We start from the raw sequence: 13,517 nt of genomic DNA on the forward strand, positions 1-13,517 counted from the left end.
TCTAAAATAAAGTTTAAGAAATAGAGTTCTATCATGACATGTAGGATCAGTGGTCATGCAAAATAACCTTAAACATATCTCACACCAAATTCATAAAAAGTTTTAAAATTAGGTAATGTAAAAGCCCAGCATGAACACTTAATGCAAAATTAGACTGTATCTTTAAATTCAGTTATTAATAAACATGGAAAGATTCTTTGAATATAAAAGTTGTATTTAGTCACTTGTGCCTAAGAATGTTACCAGCTGAGTAATGGGAATGGAAAAAACTAATTTGATTTGCAGTTCTAAAAACTTGGGTAAAAAAACACACAAAACCATAAGATTTGGGTTAATTTTTTAATGGCTTATATTCAGTACAAACCAGAGTAATTTACCATACAAGTTTCATTAGTCTTGGTTATTTTTATATTATCTATATGAACATCAGTTTTATTAACTTGCTATTTTCAGCATACAGGTGGATTATTTTCCAATAAAGTTAATAGTAAGGTAGGGTGATATGTAGAAGTGCTCAGTTATTCAGTGAGTCATTTGCTGCTGTTCCTTTTCTGCCATTTCTTGTTGGCGAATTGTTTCTTGTGCTGCTTGCTGCATTTTCTCCAGTTTTTCCAGAGTCAGAGATTTTAAGGGTAAAAGTTTGGGTTTACACAGCACCATTGTGCTTATATCTTCCACAGACAACTGCCCTAAGTTTAAAAAGAAATAAGAATTTGATGGAGTAATCCAGTTGTTTGGTGGTTTGGATTTGCAGTTAGGATGAAGATCTAAAACTTAATTCCATTGTTGATGAAAATCTATTCTCACAGTTTACCCCTGTAACATTTCTTCAATATAAACATAAAAGCATTTAATGTTAGGGAGTTCATGAGGAAGACAAGTTTCAAATTTTCTACCTGAGATTCTAAGCTACCACAAGACAAAACTTTTTGTGTCAAATGTTTAATTTGAAGAGATATGGGAGAAATGCGTAGTGCCTAAAAATACTTGCATAGTACCCAAAAATACATAGTGCCTAAGAATACTTATATAGTGAAGTGTATGGTATTAATTTAACATGAATATTCAAATTCCTGAGTGTTTAATTGAAACCTTCAGCGTTTCTTACTACTGCTTTAGGTTTCTTTTTACCCACATTCAGACCTCATTTAATATTATGGTACATTACAATGCTCTTTTGTATTGAAAACTTTTGAGTTGTAACCTGCACAATCTTGAGTATAACAGGATTTCTAGGTTTAAACAATGCTTCGTTTGTCATCCTTTTACTGGGAAAAATTAAAAAAGGAATGGATTACTCCTTTACAACCTACTCGTGAAAGAAGCATAGTGGAAATGGACACTAAATGTGGGATACAGAACACAGTTTCAGATTTTTAGGTATTGAGCCTACTATGTGACACTGCCTATTACTTTTTAAGTCCCTACAGTATTATATCATCTAAGTATTTGTGATTTAAATACCTTGTTTTGGAAGAACTTCCCGGAACATGGACTTCACTTCTGCCATATCTGAATTGCTGGATACAGTTTTTCCTTCAAGGAGAAATCGGTATTTAAGAATGAATTCCCAACATAGTGCTTGAGACATTTCCATTGTAATTTAAGAAGTAAAATCACAATTCCTATAAAAGATGAACTATGTATCCTTGTATAATTTCCCCCTTAATTTCTTGTGGATCTTTTAATTGAAACGGTTGAGATCACATAAGCATCTAGATCTTGTCACCTGTCAATGGTCAATAGTGGTGGTAATTGGAAGGCTGCATATTCTAAATTTCCTCCCCTCCTAGTGAAAAGTTGGCAGGAAAATTGGCACTTGTTCTTTAGACAAAGATAATTATCTAGTAGCTGAGGAAAACAAAGGCCTTTGTGTGCACCCACCTAGGTTTACTGATAGCATCTCCCCTGAATGGTGGGTGACGTAAATAACATGACCATTTGGGAGGTGGTAAGAGGTAGTTAGGGAAAGGATGAGGTAGGAGGTAAACATTTCCTAACATTCTCACTTCTCAATAGCTAACAGCTGGTTTCTACTTGAACCCTTTTGCTATAAAGAGAAAAGGCATCCCAAGGATCAGTTACTGGCTACACAGCTGCAAGCTGTAAGGAAGCAGCAAACAGGTGAAATTGGCTCTTGAACAGAAGTGAGGTATGCTTTCAGTTTACTATTTTCCTCAGTGCAGAAATACTATATGCTAAAGTACCAACGAATACTTGAGTATTTTGTTACGAATATCCCAGCATATACACCATCTTTGGCTGATGACATTTGTTTCCACTGTTACATCCCAGATTACAGTTAGGCTATATATTGAAGGTGTTCTGGATATAATTTGTAGCCTGTTCCCTTTCCAAACATGATTCTCCAGACAGTCCCACCCTTTTTGTGATATTTCGCCATACTGATGCCACCTGACCATGTCTTTCACAACATCACCACAGAAGAAAGATTTATTATTTATAAAGTGATGCTGGCTTGGTGCCTGCCTTAACCGCCCACTGCAGATGAGTTGTGATCAAGTGAAGCTGCTTCTGGTCTTAGTTATTCCCACTTCACTACTACTTTGACACTGCTGATGAAACCTTCCTACTCTTCACCAAGCCTCTTCCCCTCATTCCTGTTCCTATTCAGCTACCTTAGCCCTGTGCTGCTCCTCTGAGAGTAAAGATGGAGTAGGGACTGGACTAGAGAATAAAGCGAGCCACTCATTACTAAGTGGAATCTGAGATAAATGCATATGCAATTTCCTTAGAATGCACAGCTGCTCCTCCTGCCACATTCTTTCCTTATACTCGGGCTTTAGTGGAGTGCTTTACTAGAGTTGGTTCTTGTTCCTAGGTCCCCCTAGGCACTGGCAGGTATCTAGTCAGTGGTAGGTATCTAGTAATCATTTCCTCCCCTCTCCCCAGGTTACGTTGAAGGCTAATAACATTACAGATCCTGAATGTAACTAAAATAAACATGTAGCCTCTCCATTACAGATAGCACAATGAAAATATTCACTATGCTCTTATTTGGCCTAACCTGAAGTGAGACACCACTAGACGGGAGGGTATACATCACAGATGTTGCTAAATGTGAAGAAATACGTAACAGCTGAGCATCTTTATATCATCAACATTTTTATCACCAAAATGCTAAACTGGTGGGCTCTTAGCTGTTTTATAGATTAGCAATGCCAGCCACCCAGAATTCAATCACTATCCTTTGCTTTCTCTGGTCCATACATACCTCTTTCACATCTACACTCTGGCCTGAGGAAAACAGTGAAACTTGGTGCTCTACCAAACCTTAGTTCTCTGACTAAGCTGCCATTGTTATGGGAAAGGGTGTGGGGCCAAAGGCCCGGTGTGGGGAAGATTAGTGCCGTCCCTTGCCTGGGTGGAGTGCTTTACTAGGGTTGGTTCTTGTTCCTAGGTCCCCCTAGGCACTGGCAGGAGAGAAACAGGAAGGGAAGGGTTAACATAAGCATCGTGGTGGCTGGGTGCTTCACTGGCAAGGCTACAGGGTCTTGATAACTGCCCAGGGAGTTAGAGTAGGAAGGAGCATTTATTTCCTTCTCCAGATGGCCTGCTAATAGCTAAACATGGGTGTTTTGTCTGGTGTAACGCGTGCCCTAAGGAGCTGTGGCTACTCTAAGGGTACTTTCTTATGGTAACATAAGGTGTGTGTAACATCAGAGACAGATGGACCATAGAAGAAACATACCAGTTATGGCTGTAATTCATGTTTTATCATACAACTGCCACATCATTCAATTCATTAAATATCTGTCCACCATGTGCCAGGCACTGGTCATTAGTGAATAAGAGATACAAAAACCAAAAACTTGACCCGTTTGGAATATACAGACTAGAGTAAAGGGAGAGAAATATAGAATGCTAGAAGGTAGTACATGCTATAGAAAATAAAATAGTTTAAGGGGATTTAGAAATGCTGGGGGTCGTGGTATTGCAATTTAAATAGGAAAATCACTATAGCCTCATTAAGGTAAAAATCATTCTCATTTGGTACATATGTTATGTCTTTTGAAATTGCAAGAAAATCAAAAGCCTAATAGTATCTGCAGTTAGAGAAGGTATAGAGAAATGGGCGCTCTTTGTTGTTGGGTAGTTTTGTTGGTAGAACTCTTAGAGGAATATTTTGTAGTAGCTACTAATATTTTATTAGTATTTACCAAAACTAAATATGTACATTTTCTTTGACCCAAACATTCTACTAATAATAATGAGCCCTAAAGAAACAAAGCATGGGTGTAGAAAGCACTGTATTGCACAGCAAAATGTTCAGCAATGGGTAAATCTAAATTTTCACCAATATGTCAAAGGTTAAATTATGGAACAGCCATACAATGTAATACTATGCCAGACTTTAAAATGATACAGATTGTCCAAGGCATATTTTAAGAGAAAATACTAAACTGCAGAAATAAAATACAATTCTTAAACTAAATAGAACCCAAACTTTTACTGCTTAGAATATAGTGTCAATCATTTTTTGAAGCTCTTGGTCTGGGTAATGAGAAAATCTGTCGCTGCCTTTCCCCCATGGTTCCTTTAGTTTGTAATTTCTCCTAGAGTAATGGTTTTAGATGGATAGTGCATTTCAGAGTCATGACAAAGTAAGCAAACTTGTCATAGCCATTTAAGCTGGATGACTAAAATTAATCTAGAAGAATCTGGAGGGAAACCAAATCTTTGTCATGAAATATTTTACTAAGCTGTAGGAGTGAGAGTTGACACTTAAGTCTAGAAAGGATTACTACTAGAAATCAGTCATACACATGATAACATAATCATACAACTTGGATAAGTTAAAAATCTCTCGGGTGATTTAGTTTGGTAATCAAACTAAATTACGGGTGTGAGACTAGACAAGAACACTAAAGCATGCTTTTGAAGCTTGAGAATATACATCAGTGGTCCTCAAATTTTTTGCTTTCATAACCTCCAGAGATTTTGAAAAACTAGGTAGACAAACTACGTACTCCTTTACATATTCCTAAATTGACATAAATTTGTTCTATGTTTAGTTGTAAAGGATGTAATTTCCAGCATACTTAAAAATAACTTTTATATCAGTCTTTGAAAAATATATCCAATATAATCTAAATGTCATAGCACTTTGATAACTACCATCATCCATTAATTAAAAAAGGAAGAATTTGCCCTGGCTAGTGTTGCTCAGTGGTAGAGCATCGGGCCACACACCAAAGGGTAGCGAGTTTCATTCCCTGTCAAGGGCGTGTCACCTGGATTGCAGGTTCATTCCCAGCCCTGGTCAGGGTACATGCAGGAGGCAACCAATCCATGTGTTTCTTTCACAAATATGGCAACACCAGGCCCATATTCCCACATGGCAAAATTTAGCTAGGGCTGGGAAGTGATGCCCCATTTAGATGAGCATGAGGAGTTCTCCAGTTTCCACTACAGCCTATTGTTTCTCTTTCCCTTACCTGCCCAGCCACTACAGGCACTTGGCTTTGCAACTTTGGTAAAATACAGAACCACTGGCTTTGCAACTTTGGTAAAATACAGAGCCACTGCAACATACTATATGCCAAACTGTCCTGTTTTATAATTAATTGGGCATTAAGCAAAAATACAATCTGGGAACTGAGGGAGACACCAGAAGCAATCCTGTTTAAATAAAGGACAGGACATTTTTCTTCTGTGAATAATAAGTTAGTTCCCTTTAAGTAAATTCAGTCTGGCTAGTGCAGGTTGTGGATGGCGGTAGCAAGGCTTCTAGGAAAAACAGCGAAAAGTTTTTTGTCTTATCCAAGACTTGTCGTTGACTTAATAGATGAATTTTCAAACGCAGATTTCTGAATGTGAACTAATATGAGAAAAAGGTAAAGAGGGAGCCCAAAAAGAAAGTGTTTTTCAGCAGACACAATGTAGTAATGCTCACGCACTCTCAAGTGGTTGCCCACATGCTAGCAGGGTGCCTAATTTGGCTTGATAATGTTCATTTGGACGTGCCAAATAACGTCATATGTCATGTAGTTGGAAGCCATAGTAGATTTGTATTCTGTTTTGCTATTTGGCATCTGCTGGTAGAAAAATGTTGCAACATGTTTCAATTTGGCTAATTAATCCAGACTCATGTGAATAAAATGTGTGGTGTATAGCTTCCAGAATGTGCTTAGGCCTAAGAACAGGAACTGTTTTTCTTGGGCGAACTTAGATGATGGCATTGGTTTTGGTATGCTCCAGTAGCGGACACTACTATTAAGTTAGTAGAAAATGACACAACATCCTACTCATGCAAAATGTCTTTTTCTAATAATTTTTGCTATTTTAAAATTCAATACTAGAAAGTGGTCCTAAAAATGTTAGCTACTAACCTTTAAAATAGGTATTTGAAGAACTTTTTACATTTTCAGCATCTGAAATATATAGCTATTTCAACAGTATGCAAGGAAGGGGCAATAACTGTTTGATAACTTCTTCAGTGTTCCTCAAAAAGCCTGATCCTCAGATCACCTGCATCAAAATCCCAATTTTGGACAATTATTAAAAATACAGATTTTTCTGGAGGGTTCCTCAGACTCTCTGAATCAGAACCTTTATTTTATTAAATTCCCCACATTAAACTTGGAGGACCACTGTCTTAGATTAATTCTCACTCGATAAATATTTCATGCTCACGGGCCCGAATTGGACTGCTTTAGAAATTATTAATAATAACTACCACACACTGACTACATACTTTGTGCTATACACTGAGTAAAACACTTTATATATAGTTGAGTCATTCTGTTCAACAATCCTAAGGGGTTTTATGGTGCCATTTAATAGACGATAACTAGAATGAAAAACCATCCAAGGCCACCAGCTAGTGAATGGCCCTGTTCCTGAAACCCAGGTCTGATTCTAAGGTCTGTGGTTTTAATTGGTACTGTACATTATTTTGCTTTACTTGAATATGGAGACAAAATTGTTTCATGGTCCCACATGAGCAAATTCCCTTCTACACAAAAGACGTGACTGATGGAGTACATTACTTAACTTTCAATTTCTGCTCTCCTGGAGCATTTCCTCTGCTCCCTTAAGTGCATTCTCTTCCTTTCACTTATCTTTCATGATCAAAAATAAGTCTAGGATATGAAGAGTACTGAGCTTGGCAATTTGGGGAGTTTCTCTTGTGATTATGGAGCAAATTCTGCAAGTACGTCTCTATCCATTGAGCAGAGAATTTTCCTACTGTACTAAATGTTAAGTATAATCTTGACTTTGAAATTTTTAATAGACTTTGATGAATGTTACCAAAAAGCTATCACAAGAACACCAGGAACAATGAGGACTTACAAGAGAATTTCAGGGGGGAAAATAACATTGCCTAAATTGGAATGTGGCCACATGGCCAGCAGTTGCCTTGGTATCTGCTTTGATAACATCAGGATTCATCCATATATGAATTGCAGGGCCCACACATCTTTTATTAGCAGTCCTTGGAGAGCCATGAGTTGAAACTCATGAAACTATGCTGACATCAGTACACTTTGCTGCAGATTACACTGCATCAGCTCTGAGTGTAGGCAAAATAGCAGCAACACTTAAAGATAGGCAGTCTGTGTTGCCAGTCCAGGGCACTAACACATACTCTACACATACAGAAGCATTAAATTCGGAACTGTAAGACCACAGAAAGATGCATGTGCTGAGAAGTGGAATGGACTCAATTGATGACATGGGCAGATGTAGCTGCATTTAAGGCACTTTAACCATGATTGGAAAAGCATGAATACTGTGAAGTATGCTTGCAAAACAATGTTAAATAGAACCTAATCAAATCTCTAAACCAACTTCTGATTTACAAGATATAAAAAAAGGAGACAAAGACCCTGGCCTGAACTCGTCAAAATGCCAGTGTAACAAGGGGAAAAAAAGAATGGGGGAACTATTCTACATTAAGGCTAAAGAGTTACAATATCCAAATACAATATAGGAAGCTTGACTGGATCCTGATTCTTTGCAAGGGAGTGGAGGAGGTATAAAGATATTCTGGGGTCAAATGGAAAAATTTACACAGTGGATTTTAAATATTACAGAATTATTAATTTCCTTAGTAGTGATAATGCTGTATTTTGCAGGAGAACTTTATACTGCTTGGGAAATACATGTTGGAAATTTTAGGGTTGTCTACTTAACAACAGGTGTCTGCAACCTGTTTCCAAATGGTTCAGTGACAATGAAAAAGTGCATGAAAAGGGATGAAATAAATATGGCAAAATGTTAAAAACTGTTGGATCTAGGTGAAGGGTATATGAATATTTATTGCATTCTTTCAACTTTTTAAATGTTTGAATATTTATTTTAATAAAAACTGGGGGAATAGATCATGTTAGAAAGTCTTCAGAGGGTAAGCCTAATAAAAGGTTGAGTAGTAGGGACTATGCTGAATTTCTGATAAACTGAAGTTCCATAAAACTTTGCTGGCAGTGTCCTGGGTATCCAGGAGACGTCTCAAAATTCAGTCTTTCAGCTGGGCCACCATGGCTCAGTGGTTGAACATCTACCTATGATCCAGGAGATGGAGGTTTGATTCCCGGTCAGAGCACATGCCGGGGTTGCCAGCTCCATCCCCAGTAGGGGGCATGCAGGAGGCAGCTGATCAATGACTCATCATTGATGTTTCTCTCTCTCCCTCTCCCTTCCTCTCTGAAATCAATAAAAATCTATTTGATAGGCAGATAAACCTGATACGAACCATTCTATTTAGGCATGAACATAGTGAAGCTAAGAACATAAGCAGCTCTTATATATAAAATAGAGGTGGTCATATAAGAGGTACAAAAAGTGCTAGGTAAGCTCAGAGAAAAGTACTTCCTGCTGGGGAGAACCTGGAAACACCCCCAAGGGTAAGGATAACCAGGACATGGACACAAAAGGGAGGCGCTTCAGTGACTAACCTCGAAAGAAATGAGTTCATTTTGGCCAGAATATGAGTACTAAGGAAGTAGAAATGAAGAGGGTAGGTTTGGACCCTTGTTGGCTGGCTGGGTATAAACAATTTTCAATTCACCTGAAAGTTCTGGCCTTTTTCCTCTGCAGCTTTAGGACGATTTAGGAATCCAACCTGGTATCACCAAAATGAGTGACAGTTTTTGATTCAAGCCTAGAGAAGGAACTCCATGAGATAGTGTGTGACAACTGTAAAGAACCAAATGATACTGTGTATATATATGTATACACACACACACACACACACACACACACACACACGCGCGCGCGTATTGAATTCTTTCATAAGCCACAGACAAGCAGAATTAGGACAGACTACCTTCAGCCAGAACTGCAGTCAACGCTCACAAACCCTCAGGAGGAGAAACAAAGAAAAGGGAGAAAAGTCAGAATGTGAAGAAGGCGGGGAAGTAAGACCTAGAGGTGTTGCCGCAGTGGAGGGGGACCACCCTGTTTCTTTATGGCTGGGAATGGAAAATACTTCTTCAAGCTCCCTCATTCTTCATCCCCCAAAAGCCGGGGTGGGGGTGGGGGTGGGGTGTGTGTGAAAGTACTGAAGAGGAACTTGCGGGGCGTGGCCAGGGGCTCGGTGCGGGACTAGGGGCCCCGCCCGGCGGCCCGCGGGTCCTGCGGGCTGCGGCGGGGCGAGGGGTCGGGAGAGCGGCCTCGCCCCGCGGGGAGCGCCCGAGGGGCGGAGGGAGGGCGGTCCGCCGCCCGGCCAGCCCGGAAAGAAAAGCTGCTTCCAGCGGAAGCAACTCTGAGTCCCGCTCGCCTCCGCGACGCTCGGTCTCCCAAGCACGCCCGGCCCAGGCCTGCGCCTCAGGTGGCAGCCGAGGGACGGAAGGGCACTTGGCGACTCCAGTCGGAATGGGCACTGCCCGGGGCGCGGGGGGCGCACGCTATTCCCCCCCTTCCGCGATGACCCCATTCAGAAGTACCAAATGCAACTTCCGGGCAGGACAGGGATGGTCGGAACCCTAGACTCTTTGTCCACATAGGTAAGTGACCAGACGTCCCAGCAAACTAAGGGCCAGGAAGCCTGCTCCCCTCCCCCCCCCAGTCAGGTAGTCCGGAATATAAATTAACTTGTCTAACATGGGATGTCTGGTCACCTTTGGTCCCATTTTGGGTCTACTTACAGACGCTTCTCTTCCCGGACGGCTCAACTGTTGCCAGGGCAACAGGGGGATTGGGCGAAGGGAAAACTACGTCACACTGGAGACGGGAGGCCAGAAAACTGCCGCTGCCATCATCAGTTATGGCTGCCTTAGCTTCACCCGTAACTTCCCAGGGCGTGTTGTCACTCTACCCTGCCGGAGGCTCACTCTGTGACCGGCTAGCCAGCGGCGCCCAGCGGGCGGGAGAGGACTTAGAGCAGCAGGGAAAGGAAAAGGGCGGGGAGGAGGAAGCTGAAGCCAGAGCCTAGCTCCGGTTGGGCAGCGTCGCTGGCGCTGGTGCCTCATTCTGATTGGGCAGCGTCGGCTTCCCTTGCTCCGCCCCATTTTCTTCTCCAGCCAGTGACGGGCCAGCGCCGGAGGGGTGGGGCGGAATGGTTGAGCGAAAGTGTGGAGGGGCGGGCGGGGCGGGGCGGGGCGAGTGGGGGAGGGGCGGGGCGGGGCGAGTGGGGGAGGGGCGGGCGGGGGGCGGCGGTTGGGCAGCGTCGCTTCTAAAGGGGGGGAGGAGGAGGAGGAGGAGGAAGGAGGGCGAGCGAGGAGGATGGCGGAGTCGGGGTTCCTGACGGTAACCAGGGGCCGCTGAGGCGGGAGGGTGTCCGTGGGTCGGCTCTTCCTGCCTTCCTTCCTGCCCGTCGGGCGGTCGGGCTGGCTGTCGGTAGGGGGAGGCCCCGCGCGCCCTGACAGGCGCGAGCCGGCGGGGCCGGGGCGAGGCCCCAGGGGCCGGGGCCCTGGGAGGCGCCGCCGCCGCCGCGGCTTTCCTGGGTGCTGTCGCCGGGAGAGCTGGGCCCTCGGACCCGGCTCTCCGTGCGGGGACCGCAGTCGGGCGCCAGGAGCGAGCCGGCCGGCTCTGACAGCGACGGGAGCCAGGCCTGCTGTGGCGGCGGGCGGCCGGGACAGCGCCCGGGCGAGGGCGCGGGCCGGGGGCGTCTGGAGGACGGTCCTGTTGCACTCGGCTCCCGGAGCCACCGGGTCCAGGCTGCAGCGGGACCCGTGGGAGTCCGGAGGGCGTGCATGGTTGGCGGGGTCCCTGGCGCAGCGGTAATGGTACGGGGTGGGGTCTTTCCCCGCCCCCTCCCCAAAGCCCACGGCGCTCTCCTCGTCTCCTGTCCCTTGGGTGGAGAGTGGGGAGTAGGATTGGGGTGTGTTGCCTGGTGAGAGTTGTAGGCATTCAAGACCGCTCTGTTGGACATGCTTGATGGCAACCTCTTTCGCGGTAGCTTTTAGGGATAGAGGAAAAGTACTCTACACCCTCCCCCCCCGCCCCCAACTCAACACTAGAGGCTTCATGACAAAACGATTTCCCCTCAGCCCCTCAGTATCCATTGTTTTGTACCATCCTCCTCCCCCACCCCACGTCTAGGTGGAAGAAGAATGACTCCAGACCATTAATTGCCGTTCCCCGTTCCCCCCACCCGGGTGTGTGTTAGTGTGGATTTACAAACAGGTGGAATGAATGCCGATTCGGGACCTGGAAAGATGGTTTTCTGGTGTGTGTGTTTAAGCTTTCAGCCCTTACAGATGCTGATTTGATTTTCTTGTCTATCTGTTGCTTTGTATCGTAATGGGGGTGATGAGAATAAAAGAGGAAGCAATGTTTTGCAACCTACCCAAAGAAATGTTTTCTAAGTCTCTGGGGATGCTGAAGCAAAAGTAGGCTGCAGATGTGGACTGTATAGTCTGCCTCCATCGTAACTACCAGCAGCCTATAAGCTTACATTTGTGCAATTTTGATCATTTCTTAAATGTCAGCAGCTTCTAGTATCTACTCAGAGAGATTATTGTATCTAAAACTTATTTTTTGGTCATGTTTTTCAGAATCCTAGGGTACACTTGTGTAACCAAGTATTTTTGTATCTAAATGTAACATCAACACTGAAAAATTGTCTTGATTTTAAAGAGCTCATTTTATTAGTGTGCTGATCTGTAGACTTCACCTTTCCATGCATAGTCCTTATAACTGTTACTTTGTATTTCAAGAGGCTTAGCTGTTGGGTAAATTTGTAACATTCAGTAAGCTTACACTTATAGTTTGAATTGATCGTGTTGAGGTTTTTCTGTGTGGCAGTGACAAGAATTTTGAGGCATGAAGTATGTAAATAACCATTCCCTACATATAGAATTTAGACTGAATATGACAAGCCTTTCAAATACTTGTTTGGACATGAGTTACACTCTAATGCTTTTATTACATTATGAATATACATTTGAAAAGTAGACTATAGACAAATAAAGGCTTTGTCTAAGGTTTGTAAATTTCAATGGCTTAAATGTAATATAAAGCTAACGTGTAAAACTATAGTAATCATTTTTTCAAATTTTATTGAGAAATTGACATATATCATTGTATAGGTTTAAAGCATATAACATGCTGGTTTGGTTTTTATATATTGTGAAATGATTACCACAAGAGGTTTAGGTAACATCCATCTTCTCATATAGATAGAATAAAAATAAAAGAAAGAAAACAAGGAAAATTTTTTCTCCTTGTGATAAGAACTCTTAGGATTTACTCTCTTAACAACTTTCCTGTATCTCATACAGCAATGTTAGCTATAGTCATCATGTTGTACATTACATCCCTAGTAATTACTTATTGTGTAACTGGAAGTTTTTTCCTTTTGACCACCTTCCTCCAATTCCCCCTCCCCCATCCTCTACCTCTGGTAACAAGTCTGATCTCTTTTGTGTTGTTGTGTTTTTTGGGTTTTTTTAAGATTCCACATATAAGTGAGATCATATGGTATTTGTCTCTGTCTGACTTATTTCACTTAGTATAATTCCTTCAAGGTCAATTCATGTTGTCCCAAATGGTAGGAATTCCTCATAAAAATATATTCTTGAAGTGCCAGTTTTGAGGGATGGACCTCACCTATCTCTTAGGTTCCTACTTCCCCCCCAAGATATTTGTTCAGTTTTTGAAGAAACAACTACATTTATGTTAGGTTGGCATTTGTTTTCTGATCTCATTGTTAATATTCAGAAATTTTATCAGAGCTGTGTTTTGATAATTGTAGCAAGTAAGAGCCATATAACAACTTGTAAAGTACAAACCAGTCAGAAATTTGAAACATTTCACTTTTAAAAAAGGAACACCAAAATTATAAATTATTTTTGTTAGACTCGGTGGAATTATGCTTTTTAAATAGTGCTAATATTTCTTCAGTGTCTTGGGTCAATGCTTAGAATCTTCCATGTTCAGAGAGATATAATCTGGAGTTCTCTGTAAAACACTCCCAAAGATGGTTTCTGAATAGCTGCTGGTATATGTGTTTTTGCCTTGACTTACCCCTGTGGATTATGGGGAAGAGTGGTTAAAATTGGAATTCTTTGTTATCCAGGCAGTTAATTGCCGTCATATTTGTTTTGAAG

General features: G+C 42.1%; 2 protein-coding genes across 5 annotated transcripts in view; one reads left to right on the top strand and one right to left on the bottom strand.

Annotated features, from left to right (window-relative positions):
• Nucleotides 1-325: 325 nt before the first annotated feature.
• BBIP1 (BBSome interacting protein 1) lies at nt 326-10,201 on the bottom strand. 2 transcript variants are annotated; one of them, XM_081157821.1, is made up of 3 exons: nt 10,113-10,201; nt 1,465-1,536; nt 326-689 (listed from the first exon to the last, which is right to left on the bottom strand). In XM_081157821.1, the coding sequence occupies exons 2-3, from the start codon at nt 1,508-1,510 to the stop codon at nt 523-525; spliced, it is 213 nt and encodes a 70-aa protein (XP_081013947.1). In that variant the 5' UTR covers nt 1,511-1,536; nt 10,113-10,201; the 3' UTR covers nt 326-522. The 2 variants fall into 2 exon arrangements, with proteins under 2 accessions (XP_081013947.1, XP_081013948.1); XM_081157822.1 differs by lacking the exon at nt 10,113-10,201 and adding an exon at nt 9,035-9,119.
• Nucleotides 9,718-13,517, top strand: part of SHOC2 (SHOC2 leucine rich repeat scaffold protein) — a 44,211-nt gene continuing 40,411 nt past the window's right edge. For 2 of the 3 annotated variants that reach the window (XM_081157815.1, XM_081157813.1), the window contains exon 1: nt 10,608-10,713. The gene's annotated coding sequence lies outside the window, so the exon portion shown is untranslated. Of the gene's footprint in view, nt 9,972-10,607; nt 10,714-13,517 lie in introns of those variants that run through there. The other variant, XM_081157814.1, reaches the window with a different exon arrangement.

The sequence above is a fragment of the Miniopterus schreibersii genome (assembly GCF_964146895.1).
Source record: "Miniopterus schreibersii genome assembly, chromosome: 14".
Classification (NCBI taxonomy): Eukaryota; Metazoa; Chordata; class Mammalia; order Chiroptera; family Miniopteridae; genus Miniopterus; species Miniopterus schreibersii.

What these genes read in the sequence shown, in the direction of transcription:
- BBIP1 (XM_081157821.1), bottom strand. Translation starts at nt 1,510, where the DNA reads ATGGCAGAAGTGAAGTCCATGTTCCGGGAAGTTCTTCCAAAACAAG. An exon ending in GGAAGTTCTTCCAAAACAAG is followed by an intron (nt 690 to 1,464) that starts GTATTTAAATCA and finishes TTTTAAACTTAG; the next exon opens with GGCAGTTGTCTGTGGAAGAT.